The 18,922-nt window shown below is 39.0% G+C and overlaps 1 protein-coding gene across 1 annotated transcript in view; it reads left to right on the top strand.

Annotated features, from left to right (window-relative positions):
- Positions 1-18,922, top strand: part of UQCC1 (ubiquinol-cytochrome c reductase complex assembly factor 1) — a 117,421-nt gene that overhangs the window by 50,591 nt on the left and 47,908 nt on the right. Inside the window, exon 7 of the mRNA XM_069077548.1 lies at positions 6,860-6,968. Within this exon, the coding sequence (XP_068933649.1) occupies positions 6,860-6,968 (109 nt within the window). The remainder of the gene's footprint in view (positions 1-6,859; positions 6,969-18,922) is intronic.

The following is an 18,922-nucleotide window of genomic DNA, read 5'->3' as shown; positions in this document are numbered from 1 at the left end:
CATAATCATGGACATGAAGGCCTATGAAATCAAATCAGTGAGCATCAGGGCAGGAGAAGGGAATCAATCTGCAACATAATGTTCTGCTATATGCTGAAGGTTTCTACACAAATTGGTAATACAGAGGCCTTCATGTTGAATTCTGATTTTTGGTTATTGAGTTTGAATTATAATTAGGGTCTTATCTTCTTGACAAGGCCCCATTTCAATAATAGTCTTAAATTTTTGAATTTGACTTCACCCCACCATTTCATTGCTCTAAGATAACCATCAGCTGGGATGGTATCCATGGAAGCAAGGGAACATGCTGTCCTGTGAAACAGAAAACATTTCACCTCATGTCCATAGAGTTAGAAAGTTTATGGTCTGAGAAAAGCTGTTCATTTTAAACCTCAGGGGCAGGTGCATTAACAAACTACCAAACTTTCAAATAAATGAATTCCATTACCTCACTATTGCTGTTGATGAATTGGTCCCTGACAGCACTTATGCATCAGAGCATATAGCGTCTTTTCAGGTGAAAGGCCAACAGGAATGGTGTGATTAACCTCCAGAAAACCATATGAGAAATGAATGTTGGTCCATTTACCTAATTTGATTTTCTTGGAATTGAGTATCCAATTCTTTATATGTCCAACCCCCTCCTCATCCAAAAGCAAATTTCATAGAATCATAGACTGTCAGAAATAGAAGGTATATTAGAGATCATTTAGTCCATCCACATAATGAAGTCTAAGGCACTCACTGTGCCCTCAAAGCTCTCATAAGGATCCTAGAATTCTAGACCAGGCTTTGCCCCTAATTCTTGATGTATGACCATGGACAAGTTCCTTCTTCCTAAGCCTCAATTTGCTTCCTCTGTGAAATGAAAGGGTGGGAGTAAATTATTTTTAAGGTCCCTTCCAGCTCTGGCAGCCAACTGAACATTTAAAAAAAACTCCCTTATTTAGGAAAAAGGTTTGGGAGTAGGCAGTGAAGGGCAAGTAGGAAAAGGAAGAAGGGATGAGAAAAAAGAGAAAGGATAGCCATCCAACTTCTTCATTTCACTTTGACAAGTAATTGTTTCTAGCTAGAGGCCATGTGGATTAGCTGGCAGACTGCGACATAGAAATCTGTTATTTTTATGGACTATTTTCAAAATGAACAGAAATTCTTACATTGCTATATACTTAAACTCGAAGTCTTTTAACAGGTTTTTCATGTGTCCACTCTTCTTTCAATGTATTATTCACACATCCAGAGTAATCTTCCTTGTGCTTGAGTCTTGCTTCTTTTTTCAAAAATCTTTAATGGATTTCTGTTGCCTACCAAGTAGAATTCAAATTTTTGCTTGTCATTCCAGATGCCACTGGAAAAGGGGTTTTAGTGTTAGCTTATGCTGTTTCCTTCCATATATTGTATCTTTAGCCAGTCTGGTCTTATTTTCTGACTCCTGAACAAACTGCAGCTTACCCTGCTTCTGAGTCTTTGCTGAAGCCTGAAATGTTCTCATTCCCTGTATGCTTTTGGATTTCCCTAATGTTAAATTTCTGTCCCATTTGTTTAAGACCTAGATCATTGAGTCTTCCAGGTTCTGTAGTCAGTTAGTAACCTTCACCCTGCAAACCTCATATAGTTCTTTGTTTTGTAACTTGCTAAAATAAACTTGCCATATAATGTAGATTACAGTTATTTCTTTGTGCTCATTTCTAGTGCACTAAACTTCATAAAAGCAGAGTTTATATCCTTTAAAAAATTTTTTTGTTTTCTTTTTTTTTAAAATTAAACTTTTATTGATACCTCTGTTAAAAAAAAAAACCCCAAAATATTCCCCTGTATTCTTCCCCAGCCTTCCAGTGAGCCATCATAAAACAAATAGTATTTTTTAAAGACTAAAATAGAGGGGAAAAAATCAGCAAAACTGTTCCATACATTGCTTGACAACATGTACAGTATATTAAACTTATGGACCTTCCACCTCTCTGCAAAAGGGAGGGTGGGAGTGTCATCTTATATGTCTTCTTTGGAGTCATTCTTATTTTTTGTAATTTCATAGCATTCACTTTCGATTTTTTTTTTGTGGTTATTAGAAAGCCAACAAATAAACCTAAACTAAGAACAGAAGAGGAGGTATTAAAAATTAGAGGAAAAATAAATAAACTGGAAACTAAATAAATCTTTAGAAATAATAAAACTAAAAGCTAGTTCTTCACAAAGACTAATAAAATTGATAAACCTTTAACCAGTCTGATTAAGAATAAGATGACAGAAAATAAAAAATCAAAAAAACAAACAGTAAAATAACAAAACCAGAAATATTCTACCAAAACTGAGAATACAAAAGAAATAAAAGAATACTTTAAAAATGTAATATATCAAAATTAACAGGACACTAGATAGAAATCTTTAATAGTCCAGTCTCAGAACAGGAAATAGAATTAGTTGTAAAGGAACTACCAAAGGAAAAATATTCCCGGTCCTAATGGATTCACAGAAAAATCCTGTCATACATTTAAAGAACAATTAGTAACAAACAGTACTACACAAACTATTCTCAAAAATTGAAAAAGCACACTGCTTGACTCCTTTTATGAGACAAATATTGTTCTAATGCCTAAAACCAGTACATAAAAAAAGTACAGGGTACAGAAGTAGAATAACTGAATAATTTCATTAATGAGTATTGATTAAAAAAATTTAAGCAAAATCACATCAAAGAGACTACAGTGATTTATATAAGAAGTCATCATGACCAGTTGGATTTATACAGTTCGATACAGGGGATAGCATATTGTCCTTGTATACTGTTAACATTAGAGCAGTCAAGATAATTAATCATAGTAAAAACATACAAAACCATATGATTAATTCAGTAGGTACAGAAAAGGCTTTTGGTAAAGTATACTAAAAATCCTGCAAAATATAGGTGTAGAGAGTCCTTTTTAAAAATATCACAAAGTTGTCTATCCTAAACCAAAAGTAAATTATCATAGACAATTCCAATAAATTAGAAGCTTTCCCAGTAAATACAGAAATAAAGCAAGGATACCTACTTTCCCCACTTTTATTTGATATGGTTTTAGAAATGTTAATAGTAATAAAAGAAATTAAAGATACGAAGATGGGTAAAGAGGAAATTAAGCTATCCCTATTTGTTGATGACATGATGGTTTATTTTGAAAATCTTAAGGAACCAGCTTGGTTGCAAGGGCAGAAGCAAGGCAGTGTAGTAGTAGGAAGCAGTGTTGGGAATTCCAGTCTACAAACTCCTCCAAATAGATCTAGAATATGTACCAGATTGAATCCTAATGGGGTTATCTAGAAAAAAGGCACAATGAGTCCTTTGGCCCAGGTTGTCATAGAAAAATTGACTGGGGGGGGGTGTGTGGACATGTGGGATGAGAGGGGACATAACAGAGCACTTCAACACCCAGGGAGAAACTGTATAGCAGAGTGTGAAGGTGTCAGACCCATACTAGGGCATTGCAGTGGGAACAGGTATAAAATGGCAGCTTTGCCACCCCCATCCCTATTTTGGGTCACAAATCTAAGATGGAGTGAGAAGGAGACCTGCACACAAGAAGTGGTGTCCCCAGGTAGGAAAGTCTTGGGTTGTATATGGAGAAAGAAGAAAGTTCAGAAGCCAGTGGGGAGAGGCGGGGTGGGGGGGTCCTCAGACTGTCAACAGAGCAGGCTTTTACTTCTAGCATGTAAGCCAGCCTTCAATTGAGTAATCAAGGCAGGAATCCTAGATCAGAGGGGAGCTTACAATTCTGCCCTTCAGAACCAACAGACCTTCCTGGCTGGCTGATGGTGGCAGAGTTCAATAATAGATTACTTTTCCACAGACCCAAACCCAAGTCAAGAAATTGTAGAACTCAGACCAGGGAGGCAGCAAAGAGATTTTGCTCTAAATCATATCACTTTGGTAGCACTGAAGGCTTGCGCTCAACACCCCAAGAAAGCAGCAACAGAACTTGCCCAGACCTTATCTCCAGAAGTATGGCAAAGCCTAGCCCTAATAACATCTAGTCCAAAGTCAAGAAATAGACTGGAAGAATGGACAAACAAAAAAAAAGAGCTCCACCATAATGAGCTTTGGTGGTGACAGGGATACCCAAAACAAATGCAGAAGAGAATGACTCAAAAACATCCATAAGCAAAACCTTAGAAAAAAACACAGATTGGGTACAAATTCCACTAGAATTGTTGGAAGAGATGAAGCAAGAGTTAAATTTTTTTTAATAAAATAGAACGAGAGCACTTGAGGAAAAACTGAAAAAGAAATGAGAATGGTGGAAGAAAGAATTAGCAAAGGAATTAACAATTTGGCACAAAAGGTACCAGACCTTGCCAAAGCAAGAAACTTCCTGAATATTAGAATGGACAAACAGAAGCCAATGACTTCATGAATCAGCAAGAAATATTGAAACAAAGTCAGAAGGTTGAAAAAATAGAAGAAAATATAAAATATCTTACAGTAAAAAGAACTGATCTGAAAGACAAATCGAGGAGAAAAAAAAATTTTAAACATTCATTTTTTTGTAAATAAAATTTTGAGTTCCAAATTTTCTCCCTTCTTCTGTCTCTTCCCCCCTCCCTAAGACAATAAGCAATTTGCTATAGATTATATATGTGCAATCATGTAAAGCATATTTCCATATTAGTCATGTTGTGAAAGAAACAGAACAAAGAAAAAATAAAATGAAAATAGTACCCTTTGATCTATATCCAGACTCCATCAGTTCTTTTGAGGAGAAAAAAAAATTAAGAATTATTGTACTACCTGAAAGCTATAACTGAAAAAGAGTATAGACATCATATTTCAAAGAAATATGAAAACTGCTCACATCTCTTTGAACCAGGGAAATAAAAATAATCCAATGATCTCCTCCTGAAAGACATCCCAAAATGAGAACTCACACAAGAACATTATAGTCAAAATCCAGAGCTTCCAGGTCAAAGAAAAAGATCACTACCATAAAAGAGCAGAGCACTTGGAATGTAATAATCCAGAAAGTGTAAAGGTTTACAGACAAGAATATTTTTGCCCAGCAAAACTGAATATAATGCTACACAGGAAAAAAAAAAATGGATCTTTAACGAAACAGATGACTTCCAACCATTCCTGATGAGAAGGTCAGAGCTGCATAGAAACTTTTTAAGCGCAGGAGTTAAGAAACATAAAAAGTTAAACCCAATTAAACAGTGAAAAAGGACAAAATAAGAGTAAACTGCTTACATTATAATATGGGGAGATGATACTTGTATCCCCTAGGAACTCCTATCATCATCAGGGATCATAGAGGGAGTCTAATTAGGCAACACTTGTGAATGTTTTTTTTTTTTAATGTCTCAGTGATTTTAAGAAAAGAAAAAATAATGAATTGCATAAGGGGGAAAGGGAAAGGGAGAGAAATTATTTCATAATCAGGGTATACAAGTAGACAAACTAGGAGATAAGGTGAAGGGAGCAGGTGATACTTGAACCTCACTCTTATTAAAAGATGGAAGAATATACATGCATATATGCATGCATAAGCACACAGGTTTGGTACAGAAATACATTTCATTCAACAAGGAAATAGGAGGGAAAGAGAAGAAGGGAGAAGGTGAAATTAGAGGAAAGGTAGGTTAAGGGAGAGATTATTGTTTAGTCATTCAGTTGTGTCTGACTCTTTGTGACCCTGTGGATAAAAGGAATGGAATATCAGTGCTCAGGGCTCTGCTGTGCTAATATAATAAAAATTTTTATTTATAGTTTTAATGTTATACCAACCAAATTAGAAAGCATGCTTTAAAAATGTTTGTTATTGATATTCTTTATTTTTAATATTAAATATTTATTATTGTTGTTGATATATTTTGTTTTTATATCACTCATTCTTTCCTCCTATATTCCTTTCCCTATCTTCACTGTACCACCTAGCCACCCCATAAAAACTTATTTTTAAAAAATAAAGGACACATTTCCTTCCCATAGTTGTGAAAGGTATATGATCTGCTTTCCTTCAGATTTTTTTATGGTATAATCTTTAATATTCAAGGCACATATCCATTTTGAATTCATTATGGAATATGGTTGGTCTAAGCCTGATTCTTTCCATATTGCCTTCCAGTTTTCCCAAGAGTTCTAATCAAATAGATTGTTTTTACCTAAGTAATTTAATGTTTTAAGTTTTATTGGACACTGGGATCTTACTCATTACTCCCTTGTCTAGCTTGTTCCATTAATCTGCTTTCCCACTTTTTAACCAATCCTGAATGGTATTGTTGATTCCTTTTTTCTAATATATTTGAAGACTGGAAGTATTATCTCCTACTACACTTTTTCATTATTTCTATGCTTTTTTTTATTAGTTCCCTTGACATGTCATACATGAATTTTATATTTTCCCCAGCACTTAGCATGTTTTTCTGTATATAGTAGGTAGGTGCTTAATGAATACTTGTTGGATGGATGGATGGATGGATGGATGGATGGATGGATGGATGGATGGATGGATGGATGGATAAACTAATCAAGAATCAACACATCCTTTTGGGACTGGGATTCCTACCTGACAGGGGTGGTGAATCTGTGGCATTTTGGGATTTTTTTTCTATGGAGTTTGGATTCAGTCAAAGGACTGCACTTGAGGACCTACAAGGCCACATGTGACCTTGAGGCCAAAGGTTCCCCACCCCTATTAGGAGGACCAGAAAATCAGTGATGAGTATGGCACCTGAGCTGAGTCTTAAAGGAAGCCACGGATATCACCAGGTGAGGATGGAGTACAAAGACATGGAGATGGGGGATGGACTGCCTTGTGTAGCTTTAGTGGGGAAGCATAAGGAGAAGAGACTGAAAGCAGCCTGTGACTGTTTGCCTTTTTCCCAGGATGTGTCTTGTCCGGATGAAGCAGGAAGGCCGTTCAGGGAACTACATGTGTCGCATCATAGTTCATTTTATGTGGGAGGACGTTGAGCAGCGTGGCAGAGTCATGGGGGTAAGTGGGCCTAGTCAGATATTTTTTCCTCAACCTCCCAGTTCATGGTTTCTCTCTCAGGTCAGAAGCACCAGCTGCTTAGGAAAGATTTCTTTTCCTTCTGTTTTTGAATTGCTGACTGACAGCAATTAGTTAGTTCTGACCAGGGACTGGTACTATCTCCGAGGTGATTAATATGCAAATTATGTCTGGGATAGCTAAGAATTTGTAGTCTTAGTCTTATCACAAGAGGTTAGGGGAATGCCTTTGGGCCATAGGATAGAGCCCTGCTGGAAGCCAGGCTCTCCCTGAGAAGAGGTGGTGCCATGAAGCAGGGATCAGTGCAGCTAATGATAGAAATGATGTTCAGATTTGCTGATGCAGGCAGAAGCCTGATATATCCAACAGGAGTGGTTGTACAGCACACATCATGAGCCTGAGCTGCCTCCACTAATCTGACAGTCCCCGCAGTGTGGTATAGAGATCTCTGGGCTTCGCTGGTTCTAGTCCAGGTTCTGTTCATTGCTAGCTCTGTGATTAATACCTTATCTCTGTAGGTCTCAGTTTCCTCAACAGCAAAGTGAGGCCAATAATTCTTGCTCTGCCTTAATGTACTTCAGAGATCTGCTGTGAGAGACTCACTTTGTGCTGTGCTGTAGAGGCAGACCGTGGGCAAAGATGCCTGCTCAGTCTTCCTTGTGTTGGGGGATTGTTGATACCAAATGCTTCTGAGTGAAGTCTTTCTTGTGTTCTAGGTGCTTGCCTAGGCCTGCAGCCCTGGTGTACCTTTGGTGCTTAGGTTCTTTCTAAGGAGAACACAACATCTTCTGCACAGACCCGATTCACTTTTTGGAACTGCTTGCTTCTGTCTCTTTCTTTCTTGTCTTGGCTGGAGATAAAAGGATGGAGGAGATAAAAATGGATGCCATTACAGAAATGTGAACTACTATTCTGATTGCTTAAGCTGCCCCAGCAATCCAGAGCAAAGTTCAGCAGTTTTTTTCCCTTTTTTCACTTAAATGACATTCACTCAGTTAAGCTGTCAGCAAACTCATGTAGTTTAACTTGAACTTAGACAACCCTTTTCCTTAGCTGTTGAATTGGGCAGCACTCAAAGTGAGTAGTCTAGCTGTCATTGGAGAGCATTCCACTACCATCTTCCATCTGCCCCAAAGGACCTTCCCTTGCACAGAAAGCCTTCCATTTCCTGTTGCTGCTTCATTGCTAGCCTCCTCAGATGAGAGGAAGAGTCAGACAATCTCTGATTGCATACCTGTGCTTCTCATCTCCTGCTGTATCTGTTCTTTGAAGGTAGTGGAGTGGTGCCTTCTCACATTCTCACACTTGGTTCCTACCCTTCACTTCCCAGTGCTTATGAACTCTTGTAAGTCAGCATCCAAATCCCAGTCAATATACCACCCTCCCCTCCCCCCCAGTCCCACTTGTTCCTATCTCCTTCAACCACTCACCTCAAAGTTTCAACCTAACTCTACTCATCGTCTCTGGAATGCCTATTGCATAGGCAAGAAACTTCCCTTTATCCTAAATCTTTTCCTTTACCATTCTTTCCAGCTGTTAACTCTTATTGGCTCCCTTGATGACATGGCCTGCCTGGCAACCCTTTCCAGTATTGGCTACAACTTCACTCATTGTCCTTGACTCGTTGCTTGAGGTAGGGGAGTTGGAATACTCCTTGCTCACCATTGCCACTCTCATATTCTCCCTGTTCCTCCATCACTCAGTAACCTCTCTTCCTTTGAGGTTCATGCATTTCATCTCTACTGCTCAACCAAAATCCTTGTAGCTGTTGTCACTCCCCTTCCTTCCTCAAAGAATTTGTTATGTATCTCACAATTTTTCTTTCCTCTCCCAACTTCTGCCCTCAAACTAGGAGACTTTAACATACATTTTAACTCTCCCTCAGGCACCCCTAAACACTTAGTTCTTCAGGCTACTCACTTACTGTGGCCTATTCCTCCACCCCATCTCAGCCACATATGTAGATGGTCATACCCTTGATCTTGCCCTGACCCACAGATGTAACACCTCTATGTTCAAGAATTCTGAAGCCCCTTATCTGACAGTAATTGGCTTTTCACCTTTTCCTCTGTCTTCCTTTTGTAAGCTCTACTCTTCATCCACATCATTACTTCTAATCCCTTGACTGCTCAGTTTCCTCCTAGGCTATCTTCCAGCATTAGCCATTCTCCTCTTTTCCCCATCTTGACCTCTTGGTGAAACATTTCAGCTCTATGCTATCCTTTCTTGAATCCCTAGCCCTCTTTGTCATTTCCACATTTGTTGTTCGTCTTTTTTCGAAGAGGCCCAATGGCATCACAGACACGATGTCTTGACTTGCATGTGAGTTGGATTGAGTGAAGCAGAGCTTGGCAAAATCTTGGGCAAAATCAGCCTCTCTCTCTCTTCCAGAGTCATCGGAGTCCAGTGGCAAAACAAAGGTCAGTAGCAGTGGTGATGGCCCAGGATGCATTGAGTGACCTTGACCTTTTTAAATTAAGGTCTTTCCTAGGTCATTTATTCCCTGCCAAGCCTCAGCCTTAGATCACTCCCACCATTCACTATCCTTGCTCCTACACATGTGTTGCTGAAAGAAAGTGGGGGGAAAAAGTCACACAGCTGTTCTGACTTGGTCCACTATAAATTTACATTATATGACCTCAGCTAGGTCCTTATTGTTGCTGGGCAGTCCTACTATCCCTCCCTAATCACTTCACTGTCCCACTCTCCATAGCAGCTCTTCCAAACCTTTTCATCCCTCTTCAGACCTCCCATGGTTCCCCCTTTCCCCACTCTCTCAGCTGAGAACATTGTCTAATATTTTACAAATAAAATTGATGCCATTTGTTATGAGCACCCTGTTCTCTTCCTCATCTCGGTGCCTTCTGCCACTCTTCTCCTTCATCCCTGTCTCACAAAATGCACTATTCCTTGCCAAAATCAACTATCCCTTTTCTTCCAACCTCTGTCTGTCATCCCCACTCTTTCATTTATTTTCAGTCTCCTCCCTTTTACTGGCTCATTTCCTACTGCCAGCAAGCAAGTCCATATCTCCCCATCCTGAAAAAGCTCTTACTTGATCCTTCCATCCTTGCTAACTGTCATCCCATATCTCCTCTACCCTTTGTAGCTAAATTCTTTAAAAAGCCTATATACATTCGGTGCCTTCACTTTCTCTTCTCTTATTCTCTTCTTTACCTCTTATAGTCTAGCTTGTGACCTCATCATTCCACCCAAATTGGTCTCTCCAAACTCATTAATGATCTCTTAGTTGCCAGATCCATTGACCTTTTCTCAGTCCTCATTCTCCTTGACCTCTCTTACAGCCTTTGACACAGTTGATCACTCTGTCCTCTTTGATACTCTCTTCTCTCTAGGTTTTCAGCACACCACCCTCTTCCTGGTTTTCCTCATATCTATCTGACTGGTTTGTTGAACCCTCCTCTAGATCATACCCTCTAAATGTAGATGTCCATTAGGGTTCTGTCCTGGTCCTTCTTCTCTTCTCCCTTTGTATTTCTTCACTTGGCGATTTCAGCTCACATAAGTTTAATTACCATCTTTGTGCTGATGATTCTCAAATCTACCTTTCCTGCCCCAGTGTCTCTGCTGATCTCCATTCTTTCATCTTCAGCTCCCTTTCAGACATCTCAAACTGGATGTCCAGCAGACATCTTATGCTAAGCATGTCTAAAACAACCCATCTTTACCCTTAAAAGTCTCCCCTCTTCCTACCGTCCATATTACTGTTAAGGGTAACACCATCCTCCTAGTCCCTCAGGCTTGTACCCTAGGAGTCATCCTGGTTTCCTCATTATCTCCATCCCCTCCTTCCCCGCAATATACAAGCTATTGACAAGGCCTGTTGATTTAATCTTTACAACATCTCTCAATATGCCCCCTCCTCTCCTGTGACACTGCCATCACCCTAGTGCAGCCTTTCATCACCTTGGCTGGATTATTACCATATTCTGTTGGTCTCTTCCCACTCTAATCCATCCTCCATTTAACCTCTAAAGCAATTTTCCTAAAGTACATGTCTTATCATGTCATACTCCCTATCTGCCCCCCCCACCCCCTTCCTGTTGCCTCCATGATCAAACACAAATATTCTGTTTGGCATTCAAAGCCCTTCATAATCTAACCCCCTTCTACCTTTCCAGTCTTCTTGCATCTTGCTCCCTGATGAGTTTTCTGCAATCCAGTGACCCTGTAATTCTGACTGTTCCGTGAACAAAACACGCCATTTTTCTCTGACTATTCCTCATGCTTGGAACATGCTCCTTCCTCCTCTCTATTAACCTCCCTGACTTCATATAAGTCCAAACTAAATCCCACCTTCTACAGGAAGCCTTCCTCAGCCTCTCTTAATTCTAGTGACTTTCCTCTGTCAATTATTTTCTGTTCATCCTGTATCTACCTTACTTTGTAGTAGTTTTTTTGTATGTTGTCTCCCCTATTAGATTGTGAGTGCCTTGAGGGCAGCAATTGTCTTTTGTCTCTGGTTATCCCCAGCACTTAGCACAGTGCCTGGTAATAGTAGGCACTTAACAAATGTTTATTGATTGATTGAGGCACATTTACTAACTGCTGTCTGTAAGGTTACTCACAGTGAGGTGTGCTTCGCGGTCAGTGTCTAGAGTGCTTATGCATGGAACATACCACTCCAGACAATCTTCACAGGTTCCAGGTTGCTAATACCTGTCCCAGAGCAGAAACTTCACATACCAGTGGAGGATGGAGATGGCAAACTCACTGTCATCTTTAGCTCATCATTGACTTCGTATACTTTGGGCCATAGTAATATTAGTATAATTTCTTCAGAATTACATTTTCCTCTAAATATACAGCCTAGCCCTAGTTCATCTGTCAGACTGATTAAGGTCTCATCTTCCTGAAGGTAGGGGTGTGTATTAGATGACCTCACAATGGTCCAGAAATACTAGTAAGGCCTGGTTTCATTGCCATACCTATGAAAAATAATGAAGAAGCCATATGGATTTGAAGTAATCTCATTTTTGCTTTTATCGTTAATTACTTGCTTTCTCCATGTGATAAACATGTAGAGGAGAAAGATGTTATGGGCAGGTGCATGTGTGGGTACATCTGGGACTCTTCAGTTTCCGCTCTGTGGAACTTAACAGTTACCTTAAAAGAACCATGAGAGTCTGAAACACGTTCTGCCTGGGATAGCCAGGATGTGCTGTTGCCTGCCCCAGGTAGGCCTCGTATCTAGGTCTTCTTCACTCAGAGGCTGCTTCTGTCCATTATGTCATGTTGCCTGAAAGGGAACTTAAAGATCGAGTCCAGGGGTGCTAATCTATTTTGTGTCAGGGATTATTATAGTATTCTGATGAGCTTATATATGCCTTCCCAGAATATTTTGTTTGTTTTTGGTTTTGGAGGGGGAAAGGCAAGGCAATTGGGGTTAAGTGACTTGCCCAAGGTCACACAGCTAGTTAAGTGTCAAGTCTCAAATATCTGAGGTCGGATTTGAACTCAGGTCCTCCTACTGCCCCACCTAGCTGTCCTCCCCCCGCATTTCCAAATGTTTTAAAATAATTGAGGCAAATGCTTAATTTCATGATGTTGATGACGTGACTAGTATTTGCATAGTGCTTTAAGGTTTACAGAGCACCTTATAAATATTATATTATCCTCACAACAGCCCTGGGAAGTAGGTAATATTATCCTCATTTTACAGATGCGGAAACTGAAGCACACAGAGGTTAAGTGACTTGCCTAAGATTACACATCTAGTAAATGTATGAATCTGGATTTGAACTCAGATCTTCCTGACTCCAGGCCCAGACTTCTATCCATTGTGCCATCAACTGCTTTCCTGGACCCTGAAGACCACAAGTTATGAACCCCTGATCTAGTCCAAATCCCTTATTTTACAGAAATAGAATATGAGATTCAGAGGGGAAGAGACTTGCTAAGGATGGCAGAGTGGTTAGTGGCAGGGTCAGCTCTTGAACCCAGTTCTCCCTACTCTCAGAAGAGGGCTTTTCAATTATATAGGAAAATTGGAATTTAGAAATTTCAGCAGTTGGGTCTGAATTGTTACTCTTTCTGAAAATCTTGTTCATTTCCTTCCTGAAATTATCTTTGATCACTTTCTGTGGTCGTCTTCTTTACCTCCCCATCACCTTCTACTTTGTACTATGCTTTATCTTTGTGTATGTTGTTTCCTTCACTAGATTATAAAGTCTCTTGTTTCCCATTCTTATATCCCTCAGCACCTCTCACAGATCTTTGCACTTATAAATGTTTGTTGAATTGAATTGCCAAAGGAGTCTTTTAAATAGAGAGCATATGCATTTAAGTGTTGGTTTAGAAATCACTAACTACTTAACAGGATTACAGTATAAGCCAATGGGAAAATATTCTCCAGTTTACAAAAATTTATACTATACCAGCTTTCATGTAAAGTAAGGCATGCTCATGCAGCTGGGCCAGAAATCAAATGCTGTCTTGTGGCTGACAGAATTAGCTTTGACATTTTATCTGGAATGTTCTGAGTTTTTTTTAAACCTCGTTTGAGATTCAAACATATAAATTAGCTGCAGAAATGAAGTTCATCATATCACCTCATCTGGTCTTGTTTTATTTCATTAACTGGTTCTTAAAATCCTTTGTGAGCCACATTGCAGCTGAAGAGGTTGGAGACCTTTTTCCTCGGGCTCTTTGCCCCACTCCTGAGTGTTGGTAAGAGTTGAGAACTAAAGACTTGACACAGCTGTAAAAACAGACAGCGCCTTTGGCCTCAGCACTTTCTCCATGTGCAGGCAGATTTCAGATGTACATTTCACTTGCTGCCTCTTGTAATAATGAAGTCAGTTTCTTTTGGTGGGTACTTGTGGCCAGGTGTGTCCAGTCTTGTGGTAAACTGGTACTCTTTACTCCAATTTTCCATTTGTGACATTTCAACCTAACTTGAAAAACAAACATAAAAATTAGCTCAGGGCAGTGGCTCAAAGTGTTAATAGTAATATTAGACTAGCTAAATGACTTCCCCTATGCTCAGCTCTGTCTTGCCAGACATCCCCACCTTGTAATTTACAATGAGCATTTTTAAGCTTTCCAAATGTAGAGGGGAATCTAGGACTAACAGAAATTGCAGCCATTTTCTTCTCTGTCAGTTGTCTTGAGCAACTCTGGGGTCTTTCTAGAACTTTCAAAGTATTTATTTCTAGGAGAGTCCCATGAATAAGAATGAGCCTGCCTTTAAGACATATTTGCCTTTCAATGCAGTCCTAGTAAAGAACTAAGTGTCTTTTAGCAGGCAGAAGTAAAACTTGGGTAGGACAACTGGAACACTTTGAGGAGAAAATCTCATTCTCCCCTCCAAAATTCTCTTTTGTTCTCACCCCCCCAAAAATATTTGTTTTTCCCAGCCCTTCACTTCTTTAAATACATAAATACATATTTCTCATAATTTTATGAGAAAATTAAGTTAGAATAACATTTTTATGTCCTAAACTAATAAAGCATGCTTTTAAAAAGTATTATATTCTGGGTTTTCTTCTTTTCCCTACTCTTCAACCCCCACTCCCTCCACCTCCAGCCCCAAGTTTTGTATTTTCTAGGACTGCAGATCTTGAAATTTTCTGTTTCTTTTCCCATAAACGACACTGCCATAGCTAAAGGGGTGTTTCTAAAGATGAAGCCCTGTTAAGTGTCCCCATCACATGTGTCACATTAGGCTATTGGGAAGTACTGTTGTCCTGAGTTGAGAATGTTTCAAACCAAAAATAAGAATATCTTTTTTTTTGTGGCTTTTTGGAGTGGGGGAAGGCAGGGCTATTAGGATTAAGTGACTTGCCCAAGAGCACATGGCTAGTAAGTGTTAAGTGTCGAGGCTGGATTTGAACCCAGGTCCTCCTGACTACTCCAGGGCTGGTGCTCCATTCACTGCACCACTTAGCTGTCCTAATGATAATAATTTAAGAGAAAAGCATTCTTTATATAACTTCATCCCCTGGGGTAGAAGACTTACTTATTTATTCACATATTTAAAAATTCAATTTTATTTTATTTTTAGTTCCAAATTTTCTTCCCTCCACCCCTCCCTCACCTATTGAGAAGGCAAGAAATACAAAAGCCTTTACAAATATGAAGTCATGCAAAACAAATTTCCACATTAACCATGTTTTGGGAGAAAAAAAAAGTGAGAAAAAGAAGCCAACTGAAAAAAGTAAGCTTCAGTCTACATTCTGAGTCTGTCAGTTCTCTATGAGTCCTTTGGAATTGTGGGTTGTTTTGCTGATCAGAGTTACTAAGTCTTTCACAGTTGCTTATCTTTATAATGTTGTAATTACTGTGTAAATTATTTCCCTGACTCTACTCACTTCATTCTTCATCAGTTCATATAAGTCTTCCCCGGTTTTTCTGAAACCATCCCCTTCATCCTTTAATATAGTTCAATAGTATTCCATCCTGTTCATCTACAATAGCTTATTCACCCATTCCCTATTTCATGGACATCCCCTCATTTTCCACTTCTTTGTCCCATGGAAAGAACTGCTGTAAATATTTTTGTATACATAGGTTTTCCTTTTCCTTTAATCTCTTTGGGACATAAAGTGATAATGGTGTTACTAGGTCAGAGGGTTATTATGCAGAGTTTAATAGCTTTTTGGGCATAGTTGTGAATTGTTCTCCATTATGGTTGGACTAGTTCACAGCTCTATCAGCAGTGTATTAGTGTACCTATTTTCCCACCTTCCAGCATTTGTCATTTTCCTTTTCTTTGAAGATTGTTTTTTGGGGGAATCCTTCTCAATAGACTCAGGACCACTGGGACTTGGTCCTTTGGAAAGTTTCATTTCTAGAAAGCTCCTGTTTCTCCATTCATGTTTTGTTGCTGCCTTGGAAGGCAGTACAGCAGAGTGAAAATATAGCATAGAGTAAGTGCTTATTATATCATTTGGGCATGGAAAATCAGATTTTCAGAGGCTTGGGTAAACAGCAAACCATTTCTGTCATGGTGAAAAAATCAACCCTTTTACCAACAGTCCCTGGGTAGAGCATTCAGTTAAAGGGGAACTGCAGGTTTTAGGTGAGGCATAAAATTCTCAATCATGCTCCTTAGCTCAGCTTAGAGACAATTGGAGCTATAAACATTACACTTAAATACTTATTTCCTTTTATTTGATTTTTAAACTTTCCCAATTATATCCCTTAGCCCACATCCCATCTGTCTAAGTGGTCCTTTTATTCTATAAAAAGATAGAAAATTCATATGCACATATTTTTAAGACTCTCTAGATACCTCAATGAATTTTGTTCCTAATGCTTTTCTATCTCTGCCATCTTTCTGTTTTTGTCTCCTTAAACCCTACCAGCCTACCTCATCATTCACTAGGTTCCTTTTGTATCTACTTAGGCAACTAGGAGGTGCAATGGAGAGATTTCGAGACTTAGAGTCAGGAAGATCTGAGTTCATATATAGCCTCAAACATTAGCCCTATGACCCTGAGCAAGTCACTTACCTTTTTTTTGTCTCAATTTCTTCATCTATACAATGAGGATAATAATACCACCTAACTCATAGGGTTGTTGTGAAAATAAAATGAGAGAATTTTTGTAAAATGCTATATAAATAGTAGTTATGATCATCCTCATTATTATTATACTTTAATAATTATAGATTTTAGTACTAAAAGCACCTTAGCAATCATTTCATATGACCTTTTTTTTTTTCACTTTTGCCTTGTTTTATTGTTAAGGGCCAATATGGTTTAGTGGATGAAGTACTGGGCTTGGAAGAGGACATGGGTTCAAATTCTGCCTCAGAAACTTACTATGTGACCATATGTATGAAAGTCCCTTAAACTCTATGTGTGTTAAGCAATTCCCCAGAATTTATCTATTTTTTTGGTGAAAGGAGATACCACCCTGGAAATTTCCCAAAGTGATGAAACCCACCCATTATTTCTCAATGTACCTCACCCCTATCCCCTTCAAACTGAAGAAAAATAGTCAAGAAAAATCTTTTGACACAGTAAACCTCATCTGTCAGCATATGATGCATTCTGTATCCAGGGTCCTCTACCTCTCTGCAAAGAAGACATCAGTGTATTTCATTATCTATTCTCTGGAAATAAGAGTCCATGTAACCTCCTTCATTTTACAGAGGAGAGCACAGAGAGAGAAAGTGATTTGTCCAAGGTCTCACAAGAAGTAAATGGGAGAATGGAGATTTGACTCCAAACCCAGTCCTTTTTCCACCCCTTTTTCCCAGTGATAAATCCTGTGAGTTACCAACTTTATCCTACAGCAGTCAATTCAGATCAGAATATTTAACAAGCAACTACTGTTTGCCTGACCCTGGACTAGGGCCATTTGGAACTGTTCAAAGTGTTGGGGGGAGGCAGGGAAAGTGAATAAGACAAAGCCCTGCTCTTGAGGAGTTTGTAGTCTAGTAATGAGGATAGAGGCTAGACAACTGTAGCTCTAATATAAGACAGACTACAGTAATTTCCATAAGAGAGGTATAAAGTTCTCTGGAGAAAGGAAAAATAACATTTTTGGGGGGAATCAGGAAGGCCCTGTGAAACTTTTGGGCTTAGCTTGAAAGTGGATGATTCAAGAACTATGTTGTGATTCTTTATACCACCTGCCCCCTTTTCTACCATTATGTTCCCTGTTACTTCAAAATAAAAAGGACCTTCCACAAGACTAAGGATTGGTTTTTCATTTATTTATTCATCATCTAGTCGCCCACTTCCTGGTGATGAGCACTTTGAAGTAATTGTAGGATTTTTACAGGTAGTATTTGGGAGGTGGGAGTGGAAACATCCTTCAAACACATGGAAGGAACAGCATGAACAGAAGAATTGGGAAGGTTGGAAAATAAAAGGCATGTTGGATCCAGTGAGGAGTCCATTTTGACTGTAATGTGGAGTATGTATAGGAGAATCTTAAGCCAAAAGGCCCAAAAGGTAGAGTGAACTTTGAATGCCCTACAAACGAGTAGGAATTACATTCTGTAGGTGGTAGGTATGCATTGAGTATGTGGGTGACATAATTAGAGCTGTTATTTTTGAAAGTGAAGCGGCAACATGTACAACTTGTATTGGAAGCAAAGAGGACTTAATTCATTAGGAAGATATGATAACATACCAGAAGGAAACATAGACAATCAGATCAGCTTTGATAGGTACATGCTGAATTTATTATATACTTCAAAGGAAAAGCAACTTGTGCATAAAGGAGATTCTCAGTTTCATATATAGTCCCTCTTTTCTCTTCTACTCTGCATATGGAAATGCTTATTTTATTTGGTGTTGGTAAAGTACCCATTTTTTTTTAATTGGAAAAAGGAAAAGATATATTTTGTTGAGGAGGATATCATAATAGGTAAGAATAGTTATCAGTTATGGTGGTGGCCATAAGGATGGAAAGGAAGAGACTGATGTGAAAGATATTGCTGCAATATAATGGACAGAACTTGGTGGTTTGTTAGATATGAAACATGGGAACAAAGGGAGAAGCAAAGAGTTTGAGATCTTGGGGCCTGAGTGACTGGGAAATGATGGTGCTGCTAGAAATAGAGAAACTAAGAAGGGTTGGTTTGAGACTGAGATGATGAGTTTGACTTAGATGTGATGACCCTGGGAGAGTGTGGCATTCAGATGGAGATGTCAAGTACACAGAAATTCATGAGGGCTCCAAACTAGATGTGGAGAACTGGAGACAGACACTTAGAGGTAACAAAACCTGAAACATTTTATGCAGTGACAGTAACCATCACAGGTTTATCCAGCATCTTTCACTCTTAAGAGTTTTTTAAACTTTTTTTTTTTTTTTGCTTTTTGGAGGCGGGAAAGGTAGGGCAATTGGGGTTAAGTGACTTGCCCAGGGTCACATGGCTGGTAGTTTTTTTGTGTTGTGTCTGAGGTCAAATTTGAACTCAGGTTCTCCTGACTCCAGGGCTGGAGCTCTATTCA

The sequence above is a fragment of the Petaurus breviceps genome, unplaced genomic scaffold (assembly GCF_028583685.1).
Source record: "Petaurus breviceps papuanus isolate PSGF00001 unplaced genomic scaffold, PetGlider_PUasm1.0 90994, whole genome shotgun sequence".
In the NCBI taxonomy this organism is placed as follows: domain Eukaryota; kingdom Metazoa; phylum Chordata; class Mammalia; order Diprotodontia; family Petauridae; genus Petaurus; species Petaurus breviceps.
The sequence above is the reverse complement of the archived record's forward strand: the minus strand, read 5'-3'. Positions and strand labels throughout refer to the sequence as shown.